The sequence below is a fragment of the Eptatretus burgeri genome, chromosome 14 (genome assembly GCF_056783735.1).
Source record: "Eptatretus burgeri isolate ZD-2024b chromosome 14, Ebu_testis_v1, whole genome shotgun sequence".
NCBI classification, from domain to species: Eukaryota; Metazoa; Chordata; class Myxini; order Myxiniformes; family Myxinidae; genus Eptatretus; species Eptatretus burgeri.
The window spans coordinates 156,019-183,509 of NC_140974.1; the positions used below are offsets into that span (position 1 = coordinate 156,019).

The window sequence follows — 27,491 nt, forward strand, 5'->3', positions numbered from 1 at the left end:
ATATGTCTTACAATATCCTTCGGTTGTTTTTTTTTATGTCCGAGAGAGTAACACATCTCTGATGAAAAGGCCTTGCGTGTGGGTAAGTAAGTGAGCAGTCCACAGATCTTCCTTCTCAATGCCTGCACAAAAATGTTTGGCTTCAAAATATGTTTGCACTCATTGGGAACTTCCTCTTTGTCAGCACTTGGGATTGCATCAACCAAAGCAATTGTGTTGACCCTTTGTGTGACATGATTGTTGTTGTCGGATTGTGATTCCAGTTGCACTTGGTGATACCAGCTCTCCTGCACACCGTTCCTCTAATCTGGTCGAACAGCGCTCACTACAACAAGCCGCGGAGAATAATCATCCTGCTTCGAGAGATCTGCAACCAGTTTATCGACCTGGTGAACTTCACCGACATGCATTCTGAATTAACTTACGACTTGTACATCGTTGATCATGCGTGATCTTTTTTTCACCCGTGTACCTGAAACCAGGCTCGGTGGTGTCATGGTTCGCATGTCACCGAGTGGGGAGGTCGGTGGTTCGATACCTGACCGAGTCATTCCCATAGATTTGAAAAATGATGCACACTTCATCCTTAACTCTCAGTTTTCAAAAAGGACAGAGTGTGCACAAACCACCACAGATTGATGACCACTGCGCAGGCTTGATGGGCCTATGTTGAAGTTCCTTGCAAAGGAACCATATGTATTGATTTATTGATATTTTCTGATGTAATCGCCAAGTTAGTCGAGTTTAACGTTTACCCGCAACGAAATTCTGTTAAATGTTCAGCCAGATTGAGTAGCAGCGTCACTGTAATGTTGCAAGATATTGTATCTGGATATGATGTCCACCATTTTGTTCAGCGTTGTTTATCCAACGGTATGAAGTCAGGTGATTATGTGTACGTGCGTACGTCTGAAAAGCATGGAAGAAAACAGGGCTGGCCCAAGCTCCACAAAATTTTACACACGTGTTGGAAGTATCCAGGGTCAGGTCGTGGGTACATGGCCACTGCGAGGAGTGAAAAGGGGGGCGCGGGGGGACGGCTTACGATTTTCACCTGTACATGTGCCACAGTGCAAGTGGTTCACTGACCCCTGCTGCACGATAGACTATCGTGCCTGATGAAGCCGGCTGCGAAGCTGGCAAAACGTTGCCTGAGACCAGGTCGGCTCTCGCTTTGTTTTTTTTTTCTCAAATTCGCGGAGTCAATCTCGTTTTTTTATCCCCTGCCGCGTGGCGGAAGGGGGATATTGTTGTCACCCAGGTCGTCCGGCTGTCCGTCTGTCCGTCCGTCCGGGCCTCAACATTTATAGCTGTGAGTGTGATAACTCATAAACTGTTCGCCATATTGATTTGAAATTTGGGTCACACATGTACCACCTGAAAAGGAAGAAACCGATTGATTTTGGGCGTGGCCGGATCCAAGATGGCCGACTGGGGCGGCGATCTTGAAAAAAATGTTTTTTGTAATAAATGGAAAACCGCTTATCTTATTTCAATTATTTTTGGTTACTACGTTCCTCACCCCTGGGGAACTTTTTCGAAATGATGACCAAATGATGTCTTGTTTCCAATTCGCCTCATTATCTGGAATATGTATGACCTTTTTCATTCAATGGCGGGGGATTCCCCATCTCTGATGGGTTTTTTTTACTTTTGTGGGAAGTGCCTTCTTCTTCTTCTTCTTTAAAAATGTGAAATCCCAACCGCCCCAATCTGATACATACATACACACATATATGTGTATGTATATATATATATATATATATATATATATATATATATATATATATATATATATATATATATATATATATGTATATGTATATATATATATATATATATATATATATATATATATATATATATATATATATATATATATATATATATATATATATATATGGTTTGTTATCATACAGATTAAATTTTGAAGTGTGTATTCCAACGTCTTGCATTGTTTTGTTCGACACTTCTTCACAATAGCTCTTCAGCCCAAGGGAGAATAACCTCTGCTGCTGTTCACCACAACGACAAGGGTCCTTGGTGTTGTAACGACCAGAACATGTCTGCCTTTGCTTTTTGAGAGAATGGAACTTATCTGCAGTTTCACCCATGGCAAACATGTCCCAATTGCAGACGAAAACATTCCTTGCTCCCAAAGAGCTGTTGCCGTCGCTGCAGAACGATCCGCAGGAGACGGTCCACCGCGTCGCTTTGGCGATTGATGCACTGTTTTTATTGAAGAACACCTACAAGAAACACCAGGTCAAAATCCAAACCGACTTTCAGGTATCCAGTTGAAAATTACTGATTCTTAAAAATCTGTTTTCATTTTTAAATGCTTTCATTCAGTTGTTCAGCGTCCGCTGACGAAGTCACACGAGCCATTATATCTTTTCGTGCCATCCGTCCGTCCATCCATGATAGATCTTCGTTTCTGCCATAACTTAAGAATGGCTCAAGGAGATCGAAGTCAAACTTGGTGCAAATATGTATAATGATGTAACGATGAACTGCTGTGATTGTAGGGTCAAGAGGTCAGAGGTCATGCCAGGTTAAAAATATGATCCTTGAGAACAGCTGAAGGCATTTAAATCAAAGCTGGTACAATAATGTACAAAACGTCTGAAATGGATCGTCATGTTGAGTCGTGTTTAAAGGAATTTCCTGCAGTCGGGTAACCTGCACTTTCCATTCAGTCTGTCTCACCTTGTCTCCATTGTTTGCCACGTTTAGTGCCAGAAGACGTCTCCTTGGGATTTCCCTCCACATTTCATATTTTCTCGACTTGACGGCTTCATTCAGCGCCTTTCCTCAATCAAGGTAAAATTAATATGCCCCTCATTGTCCTCTGCGACAGACTCTGTATTCCATTCTAAATACTAAAGCTTTGACCTCAGGATCAAAGCTCTTGTCATGCGTTATCTTATATATGTATTTGTGGAAAAATTACACACCCACACTGGGAATCAAACCCAGGTCCTCTGGTGAACCACACCAGTGATCTGCCATCTGAGATATCTGGGAAACCCACACCCTCTTTCAAATTTTTCACTTTTTGATACCTTACAGGAGGAGAGGAGATTGGGACCATACTCTGTGCAGAGCCTTGGTGCCGCTTAAACAGTCTCCTTGGCTAGTGGGTGCAATACTGGACGGGTCGCCACTCCGACACAGCATTCCAGCATGCTGGCACTCATTTTGTCGACCTCGGAAGAATGACAGGCCGAGAAACCCCACTTGGTATTAATTAAACAATTGACTTGGGGGGGGGGGGGGCTGTTTTGAGGAAGATCAGCGTGCGGACTCACAGACGCACACCGACACCGACTGGTTTCAACAACCCCTTTCCCACACTGGGGTGTTCTGTTAAAGTCGGCCACTCGGGGGCGCTATTTTAAACAAGATCGGTGTGCGGACTCACACACGCACACTGACACTGACTGGTCTCAGCAACCCCCTTTTACATTGTTAAACAAGTTGCTTCAAAAAAATACAAAAATGCGGAATGAATCCTTCTTCAAAAGTGCATTTGAGAAGAGTTCCCCATTGTCATTTTAAGACGAATTGAGTGCAACTGTAAATGCGTCACTTGTGTTTTGTAAAAAGCTTAAATCCATTTCCTGTTCACTTGCATCTTCAGCATGTGTTAACAACAAGCCAAGAGTTTCTGCTGCTGGAGAAGATTGAATTATCCGGACGTAAAGCTCCGACACTGAGTGTGCAGCTCAACGACGTGTACAAAGATTTTTTAAAAGCCATCAAGATCCTGGCAGAAACGAAATATGACCCAACAGACATCGACAACGAGGTTATACTTCAATGCATACTCCAAATTAATTAATTGCGTTTGCTTGATGTTGCACTATGCATTTGATAACAATACATTTTATATCATACTTTTGCCTTTTCAAGATAACTTTTCATAAAATTTAAGCTGAATTACGTAAAATTGTGAAACATTTATTTATTACAAATTTCCAAGCCATTCAGATTATTTTATCCACATAACGTTTCCGTGACATTATTATCAAGATAAAATCATTAACTGTTTTTTTTCTGATTGAACAATGTGTCCGAGCAGCAGTTTGAGGTTGATAATGAGAATTTCCTGGATAAGATTTCTGACTTCGATCAGCATCTTGTCACAATCATTTGCCAAGCCTTCGATGATTGCTCTTCTCTTCACTCGACTCTGCAGGTGAAATGAGTAAAATAGTTTCATTTATTTTTCATTCATGGGGTTGTGGCTTGCACAAGGCAGGTTCGTGAGCTTCGCCACCAAAGGTGGACGTCCGTGATGTTTTCACGTCTGTCTATCTGTTTGTTTGTCTGTGCGCAGGATATGGCAAAAGGTTGTTTTCGCATTCGGACGAAATTTGGTGGACAGGTTGGATGTGTGACAAGTACGAATTGATTCGATTTTGGTAAAGATCCGAATCCGGCGACTAGAATTTTTAAAGTGATTCTTCACCAATGAAAGATGGGACCAAAATGATATATAGCATCATATCTCAAAAAGTTGTGGAAGGGTTATGACAAAACGAGGTGGATGAGTTGGTTACATGGCAAGAACAAGCCAATTCGATTTTGGTTCAGGTCCGAATCCAGATCCAAACTCTCAGTTGGATCCAAAACGTAAACTGTTCAGCCTGGCAGAGGTATACCGCGTGCCGTTCTCGTTTTCATGAGCTTCCATCTCTGTCGCATTAAATAGGCTTTGGCAAGATTATGATTCAGGACACCTTGCAAAGTGCTTTATTCCCTTGATCATTATTGGGTCGAAGCTCAAATCAAGAAACGCAGCATTTCGTTTTTTTCTTTGTTTTTTTTAAACACCAAGTCGTGAAAGATGCAGTTGCCGCAAGGACAGTGATGACCGCTAACCCACAAAGTCAACCTTTCACATGAGATAGAGGACTGAAGCTTCATATTGTTGCGGATTCGCGCCTGCCAGCGTGCGAGCGGCCACGTAACTCGAATCGCGGCACGTCGCCCACCGGACGGACAATCCCGTCGTGACCCTCTCGGACTAACGCCGGGAACTAGTCACGGGTGGGCCTTTCGGCCTCACCACGATCGTGCCAATCGGCCCCCCACGTGGGATAGGGTTGCTCGCCAAATTCGACCGACCTAAGTACCCACACGGAGGGTAGACCGGGCGATCGCACCTCGCCGCAGGTCGACTTCGGACACGGGCCACTTTAAGCGACCCGTTCCGTACTATCGGGATAACCGAGCGGTGTTATGGTCAACCTCGACGGTTCGATTAATTATTGGGCGTATTTAGCCCACGACCAACCCTTTACGTAAAGTAAGATGGAGATTCAATAAAAGAAAAGACGAAGCGAAACGGGAAAAACAGTTCAACATAAAGCACATTTATTCCGCGGCAAACGGAAAGCACACATATACAATTATACACCAAAAGCAAATGTAAAAGTAGAAGAAGCACAACAATTCTGCACAAAAAGCAAATGTAACAATGCAGATCTACTCCCGACTACCGAGCACACGGCAACACTTATACAGTTTTACTTCACAGACGGCGCCGACAACACATATACTCAAAGCAAAAGAAAAAGGGACCACCCTCACCGACAAGGGGGCAGACGGGCCTGGGGCCGAGACCGCGTCGAGCCTACCCGTCTGGTGATGAGCCTCAAAATGGCGGTGGCGCTCCCTGAACAGCTCAGCTCTGCCATTCAGCCTGGCCCTGCGACTCTGGTCAATGGTATCCAGTGTCCCTTGAGAGACAAAATTCTTCTTTGCCCTGCGGTGAGCTCCAAGGCATCCACCGGCAACATCAAGGACGGTGGTCTTGAAGGCGCTCCACAACTCTTCAGGACCCCCCAAGTGTCCACTCAGCCTGTTCACAAACTCCTCAGCTCCTCTCTCATCCCTGAGCTTGGCAACATCCAGCCTCGGCTGGGATGGTACCATTCTCCAGGATTTAAGGTGCAGCTTTAGAGTTGCTACAACAAGCCTGTGGTCAGTATTGAGGAACTGAGCACTCCGGTAGACCCTGCAGTTCTGGATCATCCTCCAACGACCGTCAATGAGGACATGGTCAATCTCCTTTGCCACACCGCCAGCGTTGGAATACCAAGTCCAGCGATGAGCTTGCGGGCGCTGAAACCATGAACCAGCCACCCTAAGTCCATGACTTCTTGCAAAGTCAAGGAACTTAGTGCCATTCTGGTTCATAGTTCCTGACCCATGGGGACCAACACACACCTCATAACCGTCCCTATCAGTTCCAGTCGATGCATTGAAATCCCCCAAGACTAGAAGTGTATCTCGTCTGGGGCACTGATCAACCACAGACTCGAGTGTGGCGTAGAATGCATCCTTCACGGTGAGATCACTCGCCTCAGTCGGAGCATAAACAGAGACCAGGGAAATGACACCTAAGGAGTGACGAATCCTTAATCTCATAATACGCTCATTGACCGGTGTTACCTCAATTATCATTGGGGTCAGCTTATTGGACACAGCTGCAGCAACTCCTTGGATATGGTAACCATCAGAGCGACCAGACCAATAGTAGGTGTAACCACCCACCATTATCTCGCCGCAATCCGGTCTCCGAACCTCAGAGAGAGCTGCAATCCCGATGTCCAAACGCTTGAGCTCAGATGACAACAGAGACAGGTGATCATCCTCTCTTAGGGATAGGACATTCCAGGCACCCACCCGAAGGGACCGCCTCAGGTTAACCCAAGGAGACCGCCGTCTGGTGGACGACACCTCAGGACCACTCCGACACACTCTCCCGCAATCTGACCCAGGGATGTTACCCCGTGGTTTCCCTCCTATCAAAGATTGGGGGTCCCGAAGGCTTTGCCCCAATCCCGTCATCCGGTGAGCTGCCCTGCGAAGGGAAGCTGCACAGGAGGTACTCCCACGGAGTGGGTTTTCAGATTTTTTTTTGCGGAATGAAGGGTTTTACGGTGGCCGGAGTGCAAATCCTGCCACCAACCTCCTAATAAGAAGTGACCCAACTGCAGGAGGACGTCCGTAGACACAGTTGGGCACTAGATATGGATGGCCGTTGGCTCACAAGGAGCTCCTCCGCCCTTTGACAGGTTTTGTTTTTAATCCTGCTGGGTGTCCATATCCAAACACCCTCCTCACCAGAAAACCTGGTGGGGGAGACGGTTTAGTCGCCGACAACCCGACCATGGAACAGGTTAGTACAGGTTTACATGGTACCTGTAGCAGGTCACAAATCGAACCTGACCTGACAGAGAACCCGTCCGGTCCAAATCCGAAATCCTGCCTAAACTTTGTCCGTCCGCGGGATCGGCAAATCCACCGCGTGCGTTTCCGGACCGGGACTTCACTCTCGCAAGCGAGCACGTGGGGGCCTCGTGCGTTGCACAGCATGGACCTCGTGCTCGCTGCTGGGTGAACCCGGCACGGTCCCCGAAACAACTACAGCCGCTACTCGGCTTTTGTCCCTCACATGTCGCCGTCGTCGTCGCCATTCAACACACGCACTCACGCGTGTTACGACGCTAACACACCTCACCATTAAACTCACACCGGGAGACGCGGCTGCATGTTCACACATGCCGACCGACATCTCCCTTACACACAGCGACCTTGCACACGCTGTCTCTCTTACACTCGGCCGCTCACTCACGCATGCCATTACCCTTGCACACGTGGCTCCACTCACTCGCGGCCTTTCACTCACTCGTGCCATTTTCCTCACACAAACCATACCACTCGCACACGCGGGGGAACTCGCCCGCGGTGTCTCACTCACACATCGTGCCTCACTCACACACGCGGTGTCTCACTCACACACGCGGGGGCACTCGCCCGCGGTGTCTCACTCACACACGCGGGGGAACTCGCCCGCGGTGTCTCATCCATACTGGCGGTTTCATCCACACACGGGGACGCACTCACACCTTGCACCACACACACAGGGACAACCACACTGGGGATTCGTGTCCCCACAAGGGTCTCCGGGGCCTCTATACCCCCCAAGCTCTCCGTGCACCTATCCACAGCACTCCTCCCCCCGAACTCGCTCGACACGACCAAACCCACCTGGTCGTGACTCGCTTCAAGGGGGCATACTCCCTCCCCTCGTTCCTGGAGGAGGCCATCCAACTGCTCGCACCGGGTCTCTACCCAGTCCGCGAGCTCACCCCCATTATCCTCCACTACCTCCGTGTGTGTGTGTGTGTGCGTCACTTACCCCGTCTTCATCGTGTAGTCTTCCCTCTATCGTTCCCATCTCCCGTGTCTCTGCCAACTCAGTCACCTCTTCACCCTTTACCTCCCTTGTCTCAACTATTATTTCAGTCTCTTCCCTTGTTATCTCCCTCGTGCACGTCTCCGTCACCCCAATTAGTTTTTCACTCTCGGTTACCGTCACTTTTTCCGTCACGACCCTCGCCCAACACGTCCCCCGAATTATTTTTTCCTTACCCGCCTCCACCGCGAGCCCGACAGCCGTTGCACTCCCTCCCAGCTCATTCGCTCCCACACGTGGAGTCGCCATTTTAAGCTCCCCGGTTACTGCCTTCATGCCTGCCTGCAGGCTTCGGCCCATGTTCCGCGTCTCACCCCGCAGCTCTTTCATTCCTTCCTTCATGTTTGTTTCCATTTCGTTCATTTGTTGTGTATTCGCATCCATTTTTTCGTTCATGCCTTTTATTTCGTTTTTCATTTCATTTGTGTTTGTATCCATCCTCGCTGTTATTGCCGCCAGCATGGCGCATAGCTGGGCCATGTCGGGTGTGCTTGGGTGAGCCGTTTCGGCAAGGATCGGGGGTTTTTTGGTGGAGAGGGGGAGGGGAGGTGTCATACACCGCGGCCGCCGCCGCACCTATTTCGGGCTCTGGGTTCAGTTGGGGGAGTTCGTGTTCCTGCACAACCAACATTTTCTGCACGGGGTTTTCATCCTGGACCATGGATCCTACATTACTACACATATACATTTCTAATACCCCCGGCTCCCGCTCGCCTTGAGACGCCATCTTATTTCTCGTAAAGGGTTAATTTGAATCGCTCGTAATTTGGAGGGAATCGGGGGTCGCTCCTCTCACCCCTGGACCGATTCCCGTGAATTTAGTTGGAGACAGGAGAGCCCGTTTTCCCGCTCTCCGACACCAGTGTCGCGAGGAGGGGGATGAGTTTGTATCCCACTCCTGACACCAGTGTTGCGGATTCGCGCCCGCCGGCGTGCGAGCGGCCACGTAACTCGAATCGCGGCACGTCGCCCACCGGACGGACAATCCCGTCGTGACCCTCTCAGACTAACGCCGGGAACTAGTCACGGGTGGGCCTTTCGGCCTCACCACGATCGTGCCAATCGGCCCCCCGCGTGGGATAGGGTTGCTCGCCAAATTCGACCTACCTAAGTACCCACACGGAGGGTAGACCGGGCGATCGCACCTCGCCGCAGGTCGACTTCGGACACGGGCCACTTTAAGCGACCCGTTCCGTACTATCGGGATAACCGAGCGGTGTTATGGTCAACCTCGACGGTTCGATTAATTATTGGGCGTATTTAGCCCACGACCAACCCTTTACGTAAAGTAAGATGGAGATTCAATAAAAGACAAGACGAAGCGAAACGGGAAAAACAGTTCAACATAAAGCACATTTATTCCGCGGCAAACGGAAAGCACACATATACAATTATACACCAAAAGCAAATGTAAAAGTAGAAGAAGCACAACAATTCTGCACAAAAAGCAAATGTAACAATGCAGATCTACTCCCGACTACCGAGCACACGGCAACACTTATACAGTTTTACTTCACAGACGGCGCCGACAACACATATACTCAAAGCAAAAGAAAAAGGGACCACCCTCACCGACAAGGGGGCAGACGGGCCTGGGGCCGAGACTGCGTCGAGCCTACCCGTCTGGTGATGAGCCTCAAAATGGCGGTGGCGCCCCGACTCCGCGGGCCTCGCTGGCACTGCCTGGAATGGGGTGGGAACGGGGCCCCCTTCTCACACTATCTCAGCGCGGGGGGGAAACAGGAGGGGGTTGTTGATGCTCGGGGGAATGAGGATATCTCGCTGGCTTGGGTCCCGCGACGAGCGTCTCCACCGCGACCTCGGTCGCGTTACCGGCCTCCCCTCTCCGCAGCTCCCCGACTCTGACACGAGCGCCCTCTCGACTGCCTTCGCCGCCGCCACCACTCTCCAACTCTCCACTCTTCTCAACTCCGTCCAACTGCTTTCCTCTTCTCACAAACTTTCAACTCTTTCCAACTCAACTACCAACTCTTCCCAACTCAGCTGCCTTTTTGGCGAGCGAACGCGGCCCTTTATAGCCCCCGGGGCTTCGCTCCTTCACCTTCGACCCTTCACCTCTGGCTGGCTCCCCATTGGACAGAGGAAAAGTGGGCGTGAATGATTTTTGATCCGCGAATCTGCATATTGCGATTATACTCCTACGCACCTGGAGGCGGAGCCAAATCGCCCCACGCTCGCTGATAGGACGGAACAGAAGTGGGCGTGAATCGTTTTTGATCCGATTTCTCGGAAAGGCTGGTGTTTTTGCACCCGCTGCTCGGTGCGCGCCCTGTACGAGTCCAGTATCGATGCCCACAAGCGGCGCGGGAATGGCGGTGATGCGATGGTTGCGAGAGCGAGATGTGACGGCAAGGGTCGTGGCTGTTGTTGTGAAGCGGCGTTGCGGTTGCTGGTTGTTGAGTGATGGCTGTTGAGACGTGGTTGGTGGTGGTTGTGGTGGTAGTAATGGCGGCTGATCCAAATTAAAGATAGTAAAAGAAAAACGGCTATCCTGAAGGGTCGCAGCCCGAATGAATGACATTTATTCCCTCTAAACAACGGGTTTGGACTAACTACACATATACTTACAGAGATATCTCACCTAAGGGACCTGAATGGTGGTTTGCGAATTTCGTCAACCACAACAATATCTTGCATTTCAGTTCCCATCTCAGCTACCATAATGGCATTTAAGAGTCTCCACCACAAAGTGCAGACGAGAATCGCTTTCAATCACACCAGGAGGGACAAGCAGATGAGCCCTCCATGAAGGTCATTCAGGAGATAGTTGAGTAATTTACCAGCAATCAAATAATTATGTCTGACATTTTAACAGATCCGGATTTGCCATTGTTGTAATGTCTTAGTGAAGGGGGAATTAATATCTGCCAAAATGTAATTTGTTGATATTTGATGAGCTTTTGCTTTCTCTTTTTTGGTTGGTTTCATTTAATACTTCCGACAGTGTCAAGTTGATATTTCACAGAAGTCATAATACCGGGATGATTCACTGCACAGAGAAACCCATGGCCGCCGTTGCCATCCTGAAGAACTGATGAAAGAAATTTATCATTATTGGGTGGAAGACAAAATGATGGAATAAAAAGGGTATAAAGAGGATGTAAAAGGATTTTAAAAGGGTGTAAAAAAGCGAATTAAAAGGGTGTAAAAAAGGGTTTAAAAAAGGTATAAAGAGGGTGTAAAAGGGTTTTAAAAGGGTGTAAAAATGCGTACAAAAGGGTTGAAAAAGGGTATAAAGAGGATGTGAAAGGGTTTTAAAAGGGTGTAAAAAAGGGGTTGAAAAAGGGTGTAAAAAGGGTATAAAAATGGCTTTAAAAGGGTGTAAAAAAGCGTTTAAAAAGGGTGTAAAAAGGGCTTTAAAAAGGGGTTTAGAAGGGTGTAAAAAGGGGGTTTAAAAGAGTGTACAAAGGGCTTGAAAATGTTTTTAAAAGGGGTTTAAAAGGTTGTAAAAAAGGGTGTAAAATGGGGTTTAGAAGGGTGTAAAAAGGGGTTTCGAAGGGTGTAAAAAGGGGTTTCGAAGTGGGAAAAAGTGTGTAAGAGGGTTTAAAAAGGGGTGTAAAAAGGGGTTTCGAAGGGTGTAAAACGGGTTTTAAAAGGGTGTAAAAAGGGGTTTTAGAAGGGTGTAAAAAGGGTTTAAAATGGTGTAGAAAGGGTTTAAAAAGGGTGTAATGCCGAGTCCCCACCGGGCATCGCCGCGTACAATGCTTGTTTCCTATAGGTTTTGATAAGGTGTAAATGATTACAGAAGTTCTTTGATAGCAGACTTTGTCATTACAGTTATGTTTAATTAAGAGCTTTTGTTTACTTTTGAAAGTGGGATATCTAAAGTGGTTTTATCAGTCACATTATGTCTTCTAAAATGAAGTCATTGTTCTTCATCAGAGGTTGTGGTTTCTTTCATTTTTTTTTGATAATTTCAACAATGTAACGTATTGTTACGAATTCTCGCCCGCCGGCGTGCCGCTTTTGGCCGAATCGCGGCCGTACGCCCACCGAACGTGCAATTCAGTCACGACTTTCCAGAACAACGCCGAAAACCAGTCACGGGTGTGCTCCAAGCATACCACAACCTTGTCCGCACTCCACCCGCGCTACAGGGTCAGATCGCAAAAATAATCGATTTACCTAATTATTCGCGCGGGTAGATTACTGAGAGATTGTACCTCAGCAAGGCCTGCTTGGACACAAGCCGCTTAAGCAGCTCGCTCCATTTTGGGATAATCGAGCGGGATATTATCGCGAGGCCTCGCTGGACCCGATTACAATGCAAAGGAACTACGACCATTTATTTATTCTGTACAGTCACTTATCACAGTTCTACTTAACGGACTCGGCGCCACAACTTTCATGCAAAGAAAAGCAAGGAAAAACCCCCTCAAAGACAAGGGCCTCTCGGGGTCTTTATGACATGGAGCTTTGAGGACCGAAGGAGCTCCAAGAGGCCGCACAGGTTACCTTCCTCGCTGGGGCGACCCGCGACGTTCCTTCCCCATGGCAGCTAGCGTAACCGCGGCTCGGCCGCGGCCTGGTGATTCGGGCCCCAGCCGGCAACGCCTGAGAGGAATGAACGGGTCTTTGCTCTTTCTGAGTTGATGCTCTCTTTAAAAACGCGTCCGTCCCTCAGCGATGCTCGGACTGTTCCGAAGCCCTATCACCTCAGATCGGTGCTGGTTGGCAAGCTCTCTCCGGCTCGTGCACGAACACGCAGCTCCGCGTGGCACAGCAGGCTTGGCCGTGCTCCCAGCCCGCGTCTCCTCCGCTCTCCTCAGCTTCTCCACCGACTGCAGGCTCCAGGCTCCAGGCGCTCCGAACCCAGACAGACACTCCACCGACTGACTGACCTCAGACTGGCGTTCCACTCGGCCTTTTATAGGGCCCGAGAGACGAGGTTTGGCCTTCGCCCTCTCAACTCTGACCCCCACTGGCTCCGCCCCTCTCGCTCTCTTGATCCGAATCTCGGACGAAGCTTGTACAGAGCGGACGTGCGCGAGGTCACCGACCCGCGCGGCGAGCGGACCCCCGCGTCTGCATGCAGTGATGCCGTTCGATGCGGACTCGCCGTGGCTGGCGCAAAGATGGCGTCGCTTCGGAGGTGAAGTTCAGGCGATGTTGTCCGTGTTGATCTATTGGGGGAGATGTGGATTAGCGGATGGTGAGGAGATGTCATTGTTGTGAAGGCGGTTGTGGAGCGGGTGGTTGGCGTAGTGGAGAAGGTGGTTGATGGTTGGCGTGGTGAAGGTGGTTGGTGGTTGGCGTGTGGAGAAGGTGGTTGGCGTGGTGGAGAAAGTTATTGGCGTGGTGGAGAAGGTGGTTGGTGTTGCGGAGAAGGTGGTTGGTGGTTGGCGTTGTGGTTGGTCCAAAATAACGATAGCGAAAGAAAAACGGCTAACTGAAGATTCACAGCCCTGTTACACGAATAATTTCCATTAGACAACGGTGGGGAAATCTATCTGAACACAAACTTATCGGCATAACTGATCTAAGGACCTATATATGGTGCTCTGCGAATTTCCACAGCCATAACAGTATATATTGACACATATGATGCCATTGTCTTTCCTGGTCTTGCAGTTTATTCAGATGTTTAGCAGTCTCTTCGAGCGCTCCGTAATCAGCCAACAACTTTCTACGCGCCTGGGTTGTACTTGGGACATGTACGATGCATACCTGGGGGAGATCAAAATAATCCTGGATGCCAAAATGGACACGGCTCTTGAGCAACTCAACACTCCAACTGAACTTTACTCGTTCCCACCCGTCGCTGCACATCTTAAGTGGGCTCAAGAACTGCGGCAGCGTGCCTCAGCCCCACTCGAGATACTACAAAACATACATCACCCGTACGTATTTGGCGAACTCGCTTTCACCCATTTGCAAAATCTCACAGAATGACTTCGATAACACCGAAAGAGCCGGCAGCACTCATCACACATCTTTCCCAGAAATAAATAAATAAAAAAAAACACTACCAAGTATCTCATTATCTCGGCTATTTTGCCATTGTGAGAAGGTTTTATTCATTGTGAGCTTTCCCTTTACTGTTCTTTATAGCTCATTGACTGGGAAGGAAGCAACTGTTACGATGAGCAAGCAAAAAGAGATGATCTTCCTTCTCGAGAAGTTTGAAAATTCAATCTTCAAAAGCTGGACGAAGGGAGTTGACTCGGTTTGCCAGATGAACTTGCAGGAGCATCTTCTGATTCGAGACACCAGCAGTCGCTTGCTTTCCCTGAACTTCAAAAAAGAGGTTTCGCATGACATTTGCTTTATCACTGTGTTCACTGAATTTCCGAACAGCAATTTTTTTTTCCATTCGCTGCTCCCAATGATAACTATCTTTAATACTTGAAACATGAATGAGATGGTCTTTGGGGCAAAGCAACAGCTCGGATTCTTTTGACAAACAGACACCTCATATTATGCATGTATTGTGGCCTATCAAGGAACCATCGATATATTTTGTTTCCAAAAATTGATGAATTTCAGACCCCATCCTCCACCCCCACTAAGCCCCACACATTTTATAATCCCTCACTGACCTGGTATTGATGCAACAGCCAAGCAGGATTTGAACTCAGGACCCAAGGATCCCAAGTCCATTAAAGTCCACTCCAACCATTAAACCAACACCAGGCATCGAGTATGAAACCACCATTTAGAAAAAATAATTCTTCGTGCACTCTGAACATTCCAAATTCCCGAGCTGTATCTCGTCGCCGGACGGGACTTTCGCAATGAGATTTTGCTGTTGGTGGGGGTGTTGTCAAGGGGTGTTGTGTGGTTGATGATGTATGTTTTTCACCAAGCTCATGCCCCCTCCCCCTGAGGGGAAGAAGAAAAAAAAATACAAAAAATAAAAATAAAAAATGCAAAAACTTGAAAACAAAAAAATTCACAAATATAATAAATAAATAATTGTAATAAATACACATAAAATGATAGACTTTATCATTTTTCATCGTAACTCGGCTGAAGTTAAAAAAAAAACTTTATTTAAACATGCAATGTCGAGGCTCGTAAAAGCGCTCAACACACAGAACGTACAACAAGGGGAGTGGAAGACAAGAATGGTGGGCGAGGGAATCACAAAACAGTGAGGAACAAAGACATTAGGGGATCTGTGGAAGGGAGAGGGATGGGGTGGGGAACCACGGGGTAAACAAGATGGACACAACAGAGACTTCCAGGAAGGAAAGAAGGGAATTTGATTGGAGGTGGGTTTGGGGTGGATTAACGGCGGTAGAAAATATCGAGGTTTTTGATGGGGGAAGATAAGAGGTGGTGGTGAACAACTGTTTTGAAGACCTGGAGGGAAGAATGGGATTGAAGAGAGTGTGGGAGTTTGTTCCAAAGGCGGGAAAAAAGAGGAATGAAAGAGTGAAGGTGAACAGTGATTCTTGACTTTGGTAGTTTCACCAGAAGGGGGTTACTGGCGGACCTTGCGCGCCATCCGAAAATATGGGGGAGGCGGACATATTTCAGACAGATCGGGGGGGCGAGATCGCAGAAGAGACTGTGGAAGACAGAAAGACCACCAACCTGTCTGGCGGTGAGAGAGTGAGAGACCCAAAGTATCAGCCTCATTGCGGGAGATACCAATGATCCTGAATGCCTTGGTTTCCACAGCGTGAAGCCGAGAAAGGTGAGGGGCAGGAGTACCAGCCCATAGGGGAGAGCAGTACTTCATCAGGCTGTGGACGAAAGCTTTGTATGTGGTCAGGAGCTCAGGTGGGCCGAGGAAGGACTTCACGACGGAGGATTCCCAGTCGGTGACTGGCTTTGGAGGCGAGGTTTGGAGGTGTGGCTTTCCCAGGAAAGATTGTGGCAGAAAGTGAGATCCAGAAGCTTGAATGAAAGGACTTCTTCAGGAGGATTGTTGAAAAAGTAGATTGGGGGGGGGGGGGGTGTTCCTTTCGGAGAGACAGTGAGAGTATGAGATTTGTCCGGATTGAAAGCGAATGTTCCACGTGTTGGACCAGCTTGTGATTTTACCCAGATCTGCAGAGAGCGATGAAGCTGCTGCTTGCCGATCTGAGGGATGACAGGTGGTGGAGAGGGTGGAGTCATCAGCAAAGAGATAAAGAGGATTTTCCAGAGAGTTGGAGAGATCATTGATGAAAACCAGAAAAAACAGGGCCTAGAACGCTGTGTTGAGGAACTCCAGCCTGGACAGGAAGAGGGGATGAAATAACTCCATCAAGGGCCACACGTTGACTGCGACAGGAGAGGAAGTCTGCGAGCCATGAGTGGAGATGGCCTTGGATACAAAAGGAAAAGAGTTCATGGTGAGCAGGACAGTGTTCCAGACCGTGTCGAAAGCACATGATGTGTCAAGGGAGATGGCTCTGATTTCACGCCTGGTATTGAGGACCTCCATCCATTGTTGGGAATATTTGAAGACATCCAAGAATATTCATTGTTGGGCAGAAGCAGCATATCTCAGGTGGAGTGACCTGTTCTGAAACCAAATTCATAATGGGAAATCAAGCCATTGGAGAAGAGGAAGGATTTAATATCTGAAGCGATGATGGATTCCATAACCTTGCTGATGATTGGGAGAAGGCTGATTGGTCTGTAGTTGCAGGGATCTGTTTTTGCACCTTTTTTATGCAGAGCGGGAATGTTTGATGATTTACAAGCAGATGGCAGATGACCTTGAGCAGAAGAGCTAAGGGAGAGGGTGGATTAGGAGGAGAAAAGGCTCGGTGGTGATGGGTTGAGGTTCAGTGGGGAGTAATAAGAGAGGGGGCAGAGGGCAGTTGAAGATCGGAGGAGGTGGAGTGATGAGATGCAAGAGAGAGGGTGGGGGAAGGAGCCAGTTTTGTGGATGTAAGAGGGTGGGGGGCAACTTTGGGAATGGGGAGTGAGGGGAAGAGTTTCGGGAGAAGGGTGAGTGGGGGAGTTTGAGAAAGGTAAGGGTGAAGCTTGGAGGGGGAAGAGTGTGAAGGTTGCTTTGAGAATGAGGGGAGACCATGAGAGCAGGCACGGCCAAGGTGCAGGAGGGCGATGGGAGAGGTGGGTCGAGGGGAAGGATGATCAATTTTTTTCTCTGGATAGCCCAGAGTTATTGGTATTTACTCTTCATTTCCATCGTTCACTTGTGGGTTGAAGGTCAAGGTCAAATGGCGTTTTGAAGAAGAGATAACATGTTAATAGTTACTTTTACCTCAATCCCTCATCGCTCAATTTTGCTCATGAGGAATCTCAAAGACCGCTTGGCCTTCCATGATGTTCTTGCGTCATAATAGTACATCTCCACTGTGGTTTATTTATTAATTTCCTTCTTTGTACACAGCCCGTGGCTGCTTGGCTGCATCATTTTTGGGCGGTGCGGCTGTGCCGCTGATGCAGTGTCCCGTTACCAACAAGTTGGCACTCATTTTGCCGACCTCGGAAGGATGAACAGGCAGAGTCAACCCCACCTGGTATTAATTCAACAGCCGAGTGGGATTTCAACTCAGGATCCGAGGACCCAAGAATAGGCCGTCCCATCCCTCTTCTCACCTCACCATCTGTCTTCATCTTTCCCTTCCTATCCCTAAACTGATTTTGTCGATCAATTTAATCCCCCCTTTTGACCCGCTTATTATATACATACAAATATGATATTAAAGTCCCCGATTCCTGCTGCTTTTGCTCCTTTTGTTTTTCTTTTTAACTTTTTTTTCAAGAAGTTCATGAAGTGCTGATATCGAATGATCACTCTGATGAACAAACATGTTGTCCAGTTGGTGTCCATGCTGAAGGAGGTGAGGTATTTGCTTAAGATGAAATGGAATGACATCCCGAGCGGTCTTCTCGACCTGCATTCAAAGACGGACACCTATCACAAATTTGTCACCACTCTGGAACTTCTTGTCACCAGCTACAACAAGGTCAGGGCACGGCATTCATCCTCATTTCAACTTGATGATGGTCAATTAAATGAACTAAATAGAGCTTGTGGGTCTTACTTGCCTAATTATGCACAAAGCTTTCTCAAACACTTGTTTGTGTATGTTTATGATGTAATAATGAAGTTGTGATTGTGCTGTTTATCTTTTTATTAATGTCCTTTAAATGCTTTGTTGATTGGTTGCATCTTTCGTTGGGTGGATTTGCTACATTGGCCGACTCGGTGTGGTTGTTCAAGTGTTAGAGTGAGGTGGGGGCAAGATGCCTACTTTGTGTGTGTGTGTGTATACATGCAGTATAATATATATTTATTTATTTATTTTACATCCTCTTCAGTTATTTTGTTCAGAACCCTCTGGTTCGGACATTCAGGAGACTGAACATGAAGTCAGGACCGATTCGGTCGGTGTACGGGGTGGGGACCTCTTGCTCCACCTTTGCTGCCTTTCCTTCCATCTTGCTCCATTGTCCCTCCATGACAAGTTTGCAATCTATGTTAACTGAATCAAATACGATTAAATACAGAATTGGCCCGAACATAATACGACTCTCACTTTAAGGTGGCGTGGGAATAGATTTTTATCTTGCCAAAACGAAGTTTTTGCAAGGTATGTTCGTCAGCTTGTATGTTTTTTTTTTGTTTATTTTTTGTTTATTTTTTTTTTGTTTGTCTGTAATCACGTATCGATCACTTTGCAGAGCACAGTTATCATTGGAAATTTTTGTAACTTCGCATATCAGAGTCCTATAGAGGTCCCTTTCAGCGCATAAAATTTTGAAGGTCAAAGGTCAAGGTCATTTTGTCACAAATCAGGGGAGTCGACGAAACCCTTATTTTTTGAGTAATTTTGATCGGATCGTCTTCAAATTTCATGGGAATATAGTTCATGGTCTGGCGCTCAGCTGATTAATTATTGGTGGCGATTGGCCTTGACCTTCATGGTTAGCGCTGGAGGTCGAAAGTTTTTGACCCCAAGGTCAAATTTTGAAATCTTAGATACCATATGGAGTAATACCTCATATAAAAGCTCTTGATAAGTGCTTTCCAGATCTGTCAAAAGTTTGATGACATGACGAAAACGGATTTTTCATGAAAATTTTATTTCCTCAGTTCTCATCAAAATCTCTTTTTATGTACAACAGTCCTGGAGAGATACCATTAACCGTACGAAAATATAAAGGTCAAGGTCACAAGGTCAAGCATCAAGGTCGACGAAACCCTTATTTTTTGAGTAACTTTAATCGAATAAATAAGTCACTCATGTTCACATTTTGGCAAGATACCGGTCACCCTGGGGGTGACATTGTTTTTTATTTATTTATTTTTGTCAAATGTGGCTGCACATGAAAGACGACCATGAACTCCGACTGTATAGGAAATAGATCACCTGCACCATCCAAGGATGCCTTAAAAACTCCGATTCTGGCAGCTGCATCTATCGAGCTAATAACATGACAATGGGCCAAGTATAACACACCACCCAGCATGACACTAAGCCAAGCATAACACACTGCCCAGCATGACACGAGGCCAAGCAAAACACACCGCCCAGCATGACACGAGGCCAAGCATAACATACCACCCAGCATGACACGAGGACAAGCATAACATACCACCCAGCATGTCACTAGGCCAAGAATAACATACCGCCCAGCATGTCACTAGGCCAAGCATAACATACCACCCAGCATGACACTAGGCCAAGCATTACATACCACCCAGCATGACACGAGGCCAAGTAAAACATACCACCCAGCATGACACGAGGCCAAGTAAAACATACCACCCAGCATGACACGAGGCCAAGCAAAACATACCACCCAGCATGACACTAGGCCAAGCATTACATACCACCCAGCATGACACGAGGCCAAGCATAACATACCACCCAGCATGACGCGAGGCCAAGCATAACATACCACCCAGCATGACACTAGGCCAAGCATAACATACCAGCCAGCATGACACAGGGCCTAGCATAAAAAACCACCCAGCATGACACTAGGCCAAGCACAACATACAACCCAGCATAACACTAGGCTAAGCATAACATACCACCCAGCATGACACTAGGCCAAGCATAACATACCACCCAGCATGACACTAGGCCAAGCATAACATACCACCCAACATGACACTAGGCCAAGCATTACATACAACCCAACATGACACGAGGCCAAGCATAACAAAACACCCAGCATGACACGAGGCCAAGCATAACATACCGCCCAGCAAGACACTCGGCAAAGCATAACATACCACCCAGCATGACACTAGGCCAAGCATAACAAACCACCCAGCATGACACTAGGCCAAGCATAACATACCACCCAGCATGATACTAGGCCAAGCATAACATACCACCCAGCATGACACTAGGCCAAGCATAACATACCACCCAGCATGACACCAGGCCAAGCATAACATACCACCCAGCATGACAATAGGCCAAGCATAACATACCACCCAACATGACACTAGGCCAAGCATAACATACAACCCAACATGACACTAGGCCAAGCATAACATACCACCCAGCATGACATGAGGACAAGCATAACATACCACCCAGCATGACACTAGGCCAAACATAACATACCACCCAGCATGACACTATGCCAAGCATAACAAAACACCCAGCATGACACGAGGCCAAGCAAAACATACTGCACAGCGCGACACTAGGCCAAGCATAATAAACCACCCAGCATGACACTTGGCCAAGCATAACATACCACCCAGCATGACACTAGGCCAAGCATAACATACCGCCAAGCATGAAACTACGCCAAGCATAACATACCGCCCAGCATGACACTCGGCCAAGCATAACATACCACCCAGCATGACACTAGGCCAAGCATAACATACAATCCAGCCTGACACAAGGCCAAGCATAACATTTCACCCAGCCTGACACAAGGCCAAGCATAACATACCACCCAGCCTGACACTAGGCCAAGCATGACATACCACCCAGCATGACACTAGGCCAAGCATAACATACCACCCAGCATGACACGAGGCCAAGCATAACATCCCACCCAGCATGACACTAGGCCAAGCATAAGATGCCGCCCAGCATGACACGAGGCCAAGCATAAGATACCGCCCAGCATGACACTAGGCCAAGCATAACACACCGCCCAGCATGACACTAGGCCAAGCATAACATACCGCCCAGCATGACACTAGGCCAAGCATAAGATGCCGCCCAGCATGACACTAGGCCAAGCATAACATACAACCCAGCATCACACTAGGCCAAGCATAACATACAACCCACCATGACACTAGGCCAAGCATAACATACCACCCAGCATGACACGCGGCCAAGCATAACATACAACCCAGCATGACACTAGGCCAAACATAACATACCACCCAGCATGACACTAGGCCAAGCATAAAATACGAGCCAGCATGACACTTGGCCAAGCATAACATACAACCCACCATGACACTAGGCCAAGCATAACATACCAGCCAGCATGACACAAGGCCAAGCATAAAAAACCACCCAGCATGACACTAGGCCAAGCATAACATACAACCCAGCATAACACTAGGCTAAGCATAACATACCACCCAGCATGACACTAGGCCAAGCATAACATACCACCCAGCATGACACTAGGCCAAGCATAACATACCACCCAACATGACACTCGGCCAAGCATAACATACAACCCAACATGACACGAGGCCAAGCATAACAAAACACCCAGCATGACACTAGGCCAAGCATAACATACAACCCACCATGACGCTAGGCCAAGCATAACATACCAGCCAGCATGACACAAGGCCAAGCATAAAAAACCACCCAGCATGATACTAGGTCAAGCATAACATACCACCCAACATGACACGAGGCCAAGCATAACAAAACACCCACCATGACACTAGGCCAAGCATAAGATGCCGCCCAGCATGACACGAGGCCAAGCATAAGATACCGCCCAGCATGACACTAGGCCAAGCATAACACACCGCCCAGCATGACACTAGGCCAAGCATAACATACCGCCCAGCATGACACTAGGCCAAGCATAAGATGCCGCCCAGCATGACACTAGGCCAAGCATAACATACAACCCAGCATCACACTAGGCCAAGCATAACATACCAGCCAGCATGACACTAGGCCAAGCATAACATTCCACCCAGCATGACACGCGGCCAAGCATAACATACAACCCAGCATGACACTAGGCCAAACATAACATACCACCCAGCATGACACCAGGCCAAGCATAAAATACCAGCTAGCATGACACTTGGCCAAGCATAACAGACAACCCACCATGACACTAGGCCAAGCATAACATACCAGCCAGCATGACACAAGGCCAAGCATAAAAAACCACCCAGCATGACACTAGGCCAAGCATAACATACAACCCAGCGTAACACTAGGCTAAGCATAACATACCACCCAGCATGACACTAGGCCAAGCATAACATACCACCCAGCATGACACTAGGCCAAGCATAACATACCACCCAACATGACACTCGGCCAAGCATAACATACAACCCAACATGACACGAGGCCAAGCATAACAAAACACCCAGCATGACACTAGGCCAAGCATAAAATACAACCCACCATGACGCTAGGCCAAGCATAACATACCAGCCAGCATGACACAAGGCCAAGCATAAAAAACCACCCAGCATGATACTAGGTCAAGCATAACATACAACCCAACATGACACGAGGCCAAGCATAACAAAACACCCACCATGACACTAGGCCAAGCATAACATACAACCCACCATGACGCTAGGCCAAGCATAACATACCAGCCAGCATGACACAAGGCCAAGCATAAAAAACCACCCAGCATGATACTAGGTCAAGCATAACATACCACCCAGCATGACACTAGCCCAAGCATAACATACCACCCAGCATGACACCAGGCCAAGCATAACACACCGCCCAGCATGACACTAGGCCAAGCATAACATACCGCCTAGCATGACACTAGGCCAAGCATAACATACAACCCAGCATGACACTAGGCCAAGCATAACATACCGCCCAGCATGACACTAGGCCAAGCATAACACTCCGCCCAGCTTGACACTAGGCCAAGCATAAAATGCCGCCCAGCATGACACTAGGCCAAGCATAACATACAACCCAGCATCACACTAGGCCAAGCATAACATACCAGCCAGCATGACACTAGGCCAAGCATAACATACCACCCAGCATGACACTGGGCCAAGCATAACATACAACCCAACATGACACGAAGCCAAGCATAACAAAACACCCAGCATGACACTAGGCCAAGCATAACATACAACCCACCATGACGCTAGGCCAAGCATAACATACCAGCCAGCATGACACAAGGCCAAGCATAAAAAACCACCCAGCATGATACTAGGTCAAGCATAACATACCACCCAGCATGACACCAGGCCAAGCATAACACACCGCCCAGCATGACACTAGGCCAAGCATAACATACCGCCCAGCATGACACTAGGCCAAGCATAACATACAACCCAGCATGACGCTAGGCCAAGCATAACATGCCACCCAGCATAACACTAGGCCAAGCATAACATACCGCCCAGCATGACACTAGGCCAAGCATAACACACCGCCCAGCATGACACTAGGCCAAGCATAAGATGCCACCCAGCATGACACTAGGCCAAGCATAACATACAACCCAGCATCGCACTAGGCCAAGCATAACATACCAGCCAGCATGACACTAGGCCAAGCATAACATACCACCCAGCATGACACTAGGCCAAGCATAACATATACAACCCAGCATGACACTAGGCTAAGCATAACATACCACCCAGCCTGACACTAGGCCAAGCATAACATACCACCCAGCATGACACTAGGCCAAGCATAACATACAACCCACCATGACACTAGGCCAAGCATAACATACCACCCAGCATGACACTAGGCCAAGCATAACATACCACCCAGCATGACACGAGGCCAAGCATAACATCCCACCCAGCATGACACTAGGCCAAGCATAAGATGCCGCCCAGCATGACACGAGGCCAAGCATAAGATACCGCCCAGCATGACACTAGGCCAAGCATAACACACCGCCCAGCATGACACTAGGCCAAGCATAACATACCGCCCAGCATGACACTAGGCCAAGCATAAGATGCCGCCCAGCATGACACTAGGCCAAGCATAACATACAACCCAGCATCACACTAGGCCAAGCATAACATACCAGCCAGCATGACACTAGGCCAAGCATAACATACCACCCAGCATGACACGCGGCCAAGCATAACATACAACCCAGCATGACACTAGGCCAAACATAACATACCACCCAGCATGACACCAGGCCAAGCATAAAATACCAGCCAGCATGACACTTGGCCAAGCATAACATACAACCCACCATGACACTCGGCCAAGCATAACATACCAGCCAGCATGACACAAGGCCAAGCATAAAAAACCACCCAGCATGACACTAGGCCAAGCATAACATACAACCCAGCGTAACACTAGGCTAAGCATAACATACCACCCAGCATGACACTAGGCCAAGCATAACATACCACCCAGCATGACACTAGGCCAAGCATAACATACCACCCAACATGACACTCGGCCAAGCATAACATACAACCCAACATGACACGAGGCCAAGCATAACAAAACACCCAGCATGACACTAGGCCAAGCATAACATACAACCCACCATGACGCTAGGCCAAGCATAACATACCAGCCAGCATGACACAAGGCCAAGCATAAAAAACCACCCAGCATGATACTAGGTCAAGCATAACATACAACCCAACATGACACGAGGCCAAGCATAACAAAACACCCACCATGACACTAGGCCAAGCATAACATACAACCCACCATGACGCTAGGCCAAGCATAACATACCAGCCAGCATGACACAAGGCCAAGCATAAAAAACCACCCAGCATGATACTAGGTCAAGCATAACATACCACCCAGCATGACACTAGCCCAAGCATAACATACCACCCAGCATGACACTAGGCCAAGCATAACACACCGCCCAGCATGACACTAGGCCAAGCATAACATACCGCCCAGCATGACACTAGGCCAAGCATAACATACAACCCAGCATGACACTAGGCCAAGCATAACATACCGCCCAGCATGACACTAGGCCAAGCATAACACTCCGCCCAGCTTGACACTAGGCCAAGCATAAAATGCCGCCCAGCATGACACTAGGCCAAGCATAACATACAACCCAGCATCACACTAGGCCAAGCATAACATACCAGCCAGCATGACACTAGGCCAAGCATGACATACCACCCAGCATGACACTGGGCCAAGCATAACATACAACCCAACATGACACGAAGCCAAGCATAACAAAACACCCAGCATGACACTAGGCCAAGCATAACATACAACCCACCATGACGCTAGGCCAAGCATAACATACCAGCCAGCATGACACAAGGCCAAGCATAAAAAACCACCCAGCATGATACTAGGTCAAGCATAACATACCACCCAGCATGACACCAGGCCAAGCATAACACACCGCCCAGCATGACACTAGGCCAAGCATAACATACCGCCCAGCATGACACTAGGCCAAGCATAACATACAACCCAGCATGACGCTAGGCCAAGCATAACATACCGCCCAGCATGACACTAGGCCAAGCATAACACACCACCCAGCATGACACTAGGCCAAGCATAACATACAACCCAGCATCACACTAGGCCAAGCATAACATACCAGCCAGCATGACACTAGGCCAAGCATAACATACCACCCAGCATGACACTAGGCCAAGCATAACATATACAACCCAGCATGACACTAGGCTAAGCATAACATACCACCCAGCCTGACACTAGGCCAAGCATAACATACCACCCAGCATGACACTAGGCCAAGCATAACATACAACCCACCATGACACTAGGCCAAGCATAACATACCACCCAGCATGACACTAGGCCAAGCATAACATACCACCCAGCATGACACTAGGCCAAGCATAACATATCACCCAGCATGACACTCGGCCAAGCATAACATACCACCCAACATGACACTAGGCCAAGCATAACATGCCACCCAGCATGACACTAGGCCAAGCATAACATATCACCCAGCATGACACTAGGCCAAGCATAACATATCACCCAGCATGACACTAGGCCAAGAAACTGCCTCGGCCCAACCGGCGCTCTGTAACACACAGAGGATCGGTGATGAACAAAGAAATATATAAAAGTGTGTAAGGAACGCACAAACAACAAAAAGGACAACAACTACAACAAACCTACAACAACAAACAAACAAAATAACAAAGCCTTCTCAGGCATCTTAGGCTCAGGCTGCAAAAGCTGCATCAAAATAAGACAAGTTGCATTTTTGAAAAACAACAACCTTGTCTTGTCGTAAATTTGATCGAGTTCACAGGTCCTTTCCAACACAACACTTCGGTCGAATTGAATGAATAATGGAGGTAATTTTAAGAAGGCCGAGCTCCCCCGACTCCTCCAAAATCGTTGTGTTTTTGGATGTTTCAGGGATACTTTGATCGCCGTGCCAACTCGTGAACCGGTGATGGGATTTTGACCAAACTTGGAACAAGTATGTCTTGTGATGCAAAGATGACCCGATTCGGTTTCGGCGTCACATCAAAGGTCAGATGCCACGTCAAGTGACAAACGTTGATACTTGAGACCAGCCGAAGGGATTTCAATCAAACGTGCCGTTCTTGGTTGGGGTTTAAGATGTTTGTGTTGACATTCCAAGTTCAGAAAGACTCATTGCAAGTCCGGTAAGTGACCTGAAGCTCTTGGGCACGATTACATTGAACTGTCATTGTGCTCGGACTGCAATTCAACTTGTACCCAGGTCAAGGAGCTTCGGTGATCTTAATGACGAGGATATATTTACCTAGGTCTCTGAATCGTTGGAGCCGTTGGAGGAACATCTTGTCCAATCAGAGCTGGACGATGTGGATCGTGAGCTGTTGCAAGCGGAGCATACCCTCACCTGGGAAAGTGATGGTGCGTTGCTTGTACTTGGAAGACTTTTAATAATGGTTGAAGTGTTTGTTTTTTTGTTTTTTTTAATGAGTGTAAATAGTAATGGAGGTGTGATGAAATCGTTGTGACAGGTGTCTGGGAATACATACAGGGTGTAAGAGAGGTCATTTATGATCTGGACACACGCCTTCAGAAAGCCAAGAGCAATATATGTACCATCTGTGGCATTGTACAGGTAATGCGAGGCATATTCACTCCGTTTTCAA

The 27,491-nt window shown here is 47.8% G+C and overlaps 1 protein-coding gene across 1 annotated transcript in view; it reads left to right on the forward strand.

Annotated features, from left to right (window-relative positions):
- Positions 1-27,491, forward strand: part of LOC147012521 (dynein axonemal heavy chain 17-like) — a 138,142-nt gene that overhangs the window by 34,022 nt on the left and 76,629 nt on the right. Inside the window, 10 exon segments of the mRNA XM_085855736.1 lie at positions 264-389; positions 2,137-2,289; positions 2,737-2,823; positions 3,644-3,811; positions 4,085-4,201; positions 13,865-14,133; positions 14,345-14,540; positions 18,022-18,168; positions 27,138-27,246; positions 27,357-27,460. Coding sequence (XP_085711862.1) covers positions 264-389; positions 2,137-2,289; positions 2,737-2,823; positions 3,644-3,811; positions 4,085-4,201; positions 13,865-14,133; positions 14,345-14,540; positions 18,022-18,168; positions 27,138-27,246; positions 27,357-27,460 — 1,476 coding nt within the window.